Source organism: Falco naumanni, chromosome 4 (genome assembly GCF_017639655.2).
Source record: "Falco naumanni isolate bFalNau1 chromosome 4, bFalNau1.pat, whole genome shotgun sequence".
In the NCBI taxonomy this organism is placed as follows: domain Eukaryota; kingdom Metazoa; phylum Chordata; class Aves; order Falconiformes; family Falconidae; genus Falco; species Falco naumanni.
The window spans coordinates 39,721,691-39,727,690 of NC_054057.1; the positions used below are offsets into that span (position 1 = coordinate 39,721,691).

A 6,000-nucleotide genomic window follows, 5' to 3' on the forward strand; every position below is an offset into this window, starting at 1 on the left:
CGGATAAAATTTGAGACAGACAATGCAAAATCGCTATTACACAGAATTTGAAAGAACACAACCATAGGAAAAAACATATAGAATACCTAAAGGAACACTTAATTTCTTTTCACCTGAATACTGCTTAATGCTTAACAAACATTATGGTTCTAGAAGCTGTTAAGCAAAAAAATGGGCTTTAGGGTTTTCGGGTTTGCTCTCTTTTTCAATCCTTATACAAAACCTGAAGTCAGCTCAGGTAAAATTTCAGAAACCAGAAGTCTGAAGTCCATCTGGGTTCAAGTCTACCTCAGCCTGCAATCACACCTACTACCTTTTTCGCAGTCCACAACAAACACGTCTTGGGCAATATCTACAAACACCCATCAACCCCACACTCTTCCTTATGATTAATAGTAATGCCCTGGCCACCCTTTAAGCTACCAGCTAAGACCAGCATCTCTGATCCAAACTAATTTCTACTTACTCTCACTCTTAACAAATCATATCTACCATGCCGTTTCTTTCACTCAAGATAAAATTTCAGAAGTAAATTAGATGTAAAGCAGCCAAAATAATCTTTTTTTTTAATTAACCTGCCTGCCTTTTATCCATGAGTATAATTATCATCACTTACCTATATGAAATAAAGTCGTATCATTATCATTCATCTTCCTTGTCATTTATAACCCTATTAAATGCTCCATTGACCTCATTTTTCCCACATCACTACTGTTGTACTGCTTTAACCTTTTGAGGGGTGGGGAATGGATCTAGATTCCTGTTGGTAGTGTATTGCCCAATATTTTGAGTTATAATGACTAAGATATTTCCAAATCTGTCTTTATATCCTTTGTCCACTATTATCACACAACACAAAGTTTTGTTCTCTTTATTTCCCCAAAATCTAGCACTTACCAAGGCCCACGCTTCTTTTCTTACACCTAATTCTTAGCCCTTCTACATAGTTTGCCAGAATACATGTATGACTTGGTTACTGACTCTTGCTTTTCATCTAATACTCCACATCATGTTCCAAAGCACTATAAAACCCATTCATTCTTCTATTATGAGCACCCCACCCCCTTCCTGCATCTGTGTTTCTAAAAAAAATGTGGGTTTTTTCACATCCAAGACACTTCAGACATTAGTAACACTGTCATTTTACAAACGCAAGAACCAGCTCTAGCTGAATGAGGGAGACAAGGGTATGTGTGCCTGAAGAGCATGCAACATTAACCACATTAGAAAAAAACCCTTGCTCTCTCCCTGGTCCAAACTAGCTACAAAGATGCTGCGCTATTCATTTTTTTTGTACTTGTTCTCTGCTGAGCTGGTCTCTCACCATGGAACTGCACTTTTTCTCTATCAGGCAGTTTTTGCATCCCAAAATACTAGAATAAACTATTATTATGCAAGTACAAGGTTTATAGCACATCTTAATGTTTCATCCTTTCTCCAGAGCTGGTTGTAGAATGACAGACATTTTGCATATAGGTTTTTGCATGGGTTTTCAAAGTGTATCTTTATAGTGAAATAAAACTGAAGTTTTCGGGGGGGGACAGGGACGGACAGGGACGGGACGACGGGACACAAACCACCAAACTATCAAAACAACTTTTTCCACAGACACAAAAAGAAAGGAGCCTTTACTACAGCAGTACCACACCAAAACTCCACTTAGTGGGTTGTAGATAAAGAGCCAGGAAGTCCTGGAAGTTTGAGGAAAGTATCCAAATTACCTGGCAGGCTACCACTACACTGGGCAACAAGCTGCCAGAAAACAAGGTAAGATACCAATGCTTCTGCCTTTTTTCACGCTTTTGTAAAACAAACCAAAAAAAACCCAAAGGAGCTCTATGAAACTCCTAAATTTTGACTGAAACTTCTGAATCTGTACCCTGGTAAGAGCCTTCTATGTGAGCACTCCTCAAGACCTTTTGTTTTCTTTAAGCCTGTCAGCCTCATCCGGATTCACTAGCCCCACAGCCTTACTTTAAGAAAGGACAATGTCTTTTCAGATATTCCTTTTTGGGCCCAGACAGTAGTAAAGAGTTTTAGGGTTCACTATTTAGATAATTGTGTTAAAGGGCATTTCAAATTCTTACAGCTCTACGCAGTAGCCACCATGCCTGTTAGCCAGAAAATACAATCTTCTTGACAACTTAAGTTACAGGTTCACACCCCATTTTTTTCACATTAAATGGTATCTTCTGGTCTCCTTCCAGTTTAACAGTGCTGAAAGGGCTGTTACTTACTCATAATGACACAGTCTCTCAAAAGACTGTATTCCTGCCCCAAAGCCTAACTTTTCACTCTGCAAGCTTCACAAGGTTTTGCATCCTCCAGAATGAATTCACTATTTTAAGACAACTCTGCATTATGGAAGTAATGAAATAAACATCTAGATCTAATATACAATAGAAAGGATTTGACAGTCTGTCTAAAACAGCAAGATGTGGTTATTTTTTCTATAAAGACAGCATTGCTACTCCGACATCAATAAGCCACTCCAAGTTTAACCCCAGCCGACAACGAAGTACCATGCAGCTGCTCTTTTCTGTCCAAGACCAGTGAAAAAACAGCTTAGGTAATTCTGAAAGGATGCTGTGCTCAAACCTGCCAGGCATTCAGAGTTGCATAGACCTGATGCTGCATGCCTTAGGGCTGATCTAATGAGTGCCTTTATGAATGGAATTTGTCTCTTGGATCAATGAAGAAAACCACTCCTAACATGGGTACGTTCAGTTGTCCTAACTCCTTTTTTTTTTGTCATCATATCTATGCCAGGAAACACTGAAGTGCAGACCGAGCCTTTGCACTACATTCCTCTGTGTCAGCTTTGAGGATTCTGGTAAACGGTACCCACAAGGTTCAAACTGCAAACTCTGCTGCAGTCATTAACAAAAACATTTCTGTAAAAAAAGCACAACACAAAACCCCAACAACTGCAACAACAACTTTGTGGCCATGCCTTTGTTAAGTCAGGAACCTAAACAATACATTTAAAGTTGCAAATGAAGCTGAGGGAATTACCATCACTAACTTCAAAAGCATATCCACATTAGGTAGGTCCATTCTGTTAACTGCCTGAGAATCAGTCTGTCTTCAGTTTTGGCCAGATGAATTTGATGGTTAATGATTTTGGTGCATGATGAGGATTCCTAGAACACCACTGTCTTTACTGAGAAACTGAATGGTTCAAGTCTTGCATTTCTCAACACCCTCCATACTCTATACTTTTCTTTCCAAATGTAAATTATAGCTCTCAACTTCCCAAGGGCTTGAGAAAGGATCAGACAACATTCAGAAAGTATTGGAAATAAATACCAGTGTTGGCACTACAGTCTAAAGAAAAAAAGAAACCAAAACCACAAAAAAACCACCCGAACACCAAACTTGTTGTTTGATTCTTTCTATATATATAATGTGAAACAAGGGGTCTACCTTTTAAACTTTGAAGTGTTTGGAAATAACAAAGCTTGAATTCTATCTTTGGGGTTTGTTTTAATTTTGATGAGTCAGTGTTGACAAGACTCCGTGACAGTAGATAAATGATGCAGAACTTTTTCAACAAAATAGAAACAGAAAGTTGGATAAATGTATTATGCTGCTACACAATGTAAGGGACTAATCTTGACTTTTTTTAATTCCCAGCACAAAACCCCCAAACAACACACTAACTTATCACCATGTGGCTTTACTTCACAGAATTGACTGTATTAAAGAGCATATAGAGAAGGGAACAGATATACTACACAGCATATTTACAAGACTTTCCCTAAAGACAGATAGGAAATAATAGTTCCTTTCTAGGAGCCACGAAGAACACAAGAGGCCTTTTCCATCAGTCTTCCACAGGATCACAAGTGTGGAGCATTACAACACACACTTCAATAAATTTTGAAACTGCTATACAAACAATCTTGAAAATGTCAATTCTATTAATCTAACATTACCAGTTAGAGAAATAATTAAGGTTTTCAACACCAATTCTTTTTTGTGACTTTGCAAAAACCTTGTTACTGAAACTACAACATCATACCAAAACTTAAGAGATATTTCAGAAAGTAATTATACTTCAATAAAAGTAATCAATTCACTAGGAAAAGTAATGGCTTATTAGCTCTGGTTAAATTCTAAAACTTAGAAGGAATTTTGCCTTCCCCCGCCCCCCCCCCCATTATTTCTCACTAAATTATTTGAACACAGACTAAGGTAGGGAAACAGGTATCAGAGTCTGGCAACGCACTCTGTGTCCTGTGACGGGAGAAGCTTTGCAGCTCCCAAATCAACATCACACATGCATCTAATGAAACTATGCAGATGACAAAACTCACACTAAGAAAAACAGAAAAGAAAAAAAAAAAAGAGCAGCAAGGAACAGAGAACACTAAGAACATCCTTTTGTTTCAGCCAATTTTACCCTCAGACCTGAACACATTAATTTTGTTTTAAATCTATAAATTCTACTATCATATTAGCAGTGGTTTTATTATGATCTTCATTACTGGAACTCTTCAATGGCCATAGTAAGTTATAGACAAGGCTATTATTCCCTTCTTTCAGCCAGGACAGCTACACAGACTGATTACTTGCATATCATTTTTATCGGAAAGTCTCTGTACTACACCTTGCAACTGCAGTTTTGAAAGAATACCAGTAAGTCTCTGTCAAGAAGAACCTATGTGTAGGCTGAGTAATTTAAATGCTGAATAAACATCTTAGAAATACACCAGGTTCAAAGGTTATTGTTGTTTTACCTCTTAAGATACCATGCTGAAGATGGTATACACCTGCTTCAATTGCCAAAGAACCTGTTTAAAAACGCCCTGTGAATCTGTCCCAAGCCTGTCCCCCCTTTTGCTGTTCATCCGTGACTCCCACATTCCTGCCAAAAAAACACCCCAAACGAAACCACTTATGTTCATGTTCCCATGAGCTATGTAAAATAATGGCACAAGATGCTCTAGAAAAATATTTTAAAAATACATTTCCTTCCCTACTCTTTTAAGTTCCGTTGAAGATTTGCGGCAGAAGACGACCAAGCTGCAAAACCATATTATTTAGCAAGTGAAACTGCTGCATCATTTTCCCCGTGGGCCACACGCTGCGCTGCCGGAGGCGCGGGAAGGCGAACGGCCGCCGCTGCCTCGGGCCGGGCGGAGGGGCCCTGCCTCCCCTCAGGCGCCCAGCGGCCCGGCGGCGGGGAGCCCGCGGGCGCGGCGGGGGGAGCCGGGTCCGCCCGGGCAGGTGGGCCGAGCGGCGGGGCGCGCCGGAGAAGGGCGCCGGGAAGGAGGCCGGGCGGGCACCGAGGCAGGGGAAGGGCCGGGCCAGGCGGGGAGCGGGGCCGGGGCGCGGCGCACGCAGGTACCTTGCGCCCAGCGGCAGAAGATGGTGTCGGCCAGCCCGCGGGGCCCGGCCTTTTTGCCCCACACCAGGTGGATAAGCTCCTGGCCCGCCTCGGACATGACGGGGCGGCGGCGGCCCAGCGGCCGGGCGGGCGAGGCGTCTCCCGGTGGCGGAGGCGGCTCTGGCAGCCGCTGCCCCTGCGCAGGGGAGGGGCCGGGCCGGGCCGGGCGGGAGGGCGGGGCCGGGCCGGGCGGGAGGGCGGGGCCGGGCGGGGCGCTAGCGCAGGAGGCGTGGCCTCGCCGGGCACCGCGAGGGGTGGCGCATGCGCGGTGGCCTCTACCCGGTGCCCCGGCAGGCCCTGGTGCTTCCGCCGGCGCAGGAAGCGGCGCGCGGGGGTGTGGCGGTTTGGCGGGCGGCGGCGGGCGCCGATCGCTGCGGCGGTTTGCCCCGCCCCTCCCCGCCCCGCCCCTCCCCGCCCCGCCCTGCCGTGCCGTGCCGTGCCGTGCCGTGCCGTGCCGTGCCGGAGCCTGGCGGGGAGTCGTGCCGCGCGGGGCACGGCCGCTGGCCTCACGGGGTGTGTGGTGTTGGGGGGCAGCCGTTGGGTGTAGCGGTGAACACACGGGGCAGCCCGCACCGTCAGCCGCCGGGGTGCGCGGCCGGTGCCTCCAG

At 44.8% G+C, this 6,000-nt stretch overlaps 1 protein-coding gene across 1 annotated transcript in view; it reads right to left on the reverse strand.

The window, feature by feature from the left end:
* MINDY3 (MINDY lysine 48 deubiquitinase 3) overlaps positions 1 to 5,544 on the reverse strand; it is a 55,684-nt gene extending 50,140 nt beyond the window's left edge. The window contains exon 1 of the mRNA XM_040590069.1: positions 5,354 to 5,544. Coding sequence (XP_040446003.1) covers positions 5,354 to 5,450 — 97 coding nt within the window. The 5' untranslated portion in view covers positions 5,451 to 5,544. The remainder of the gene's footprint in view (positions 1 to 5,353) is intronic.
* Positions 5,545 to 6,000: the final 456 nt, after the last annotated feature.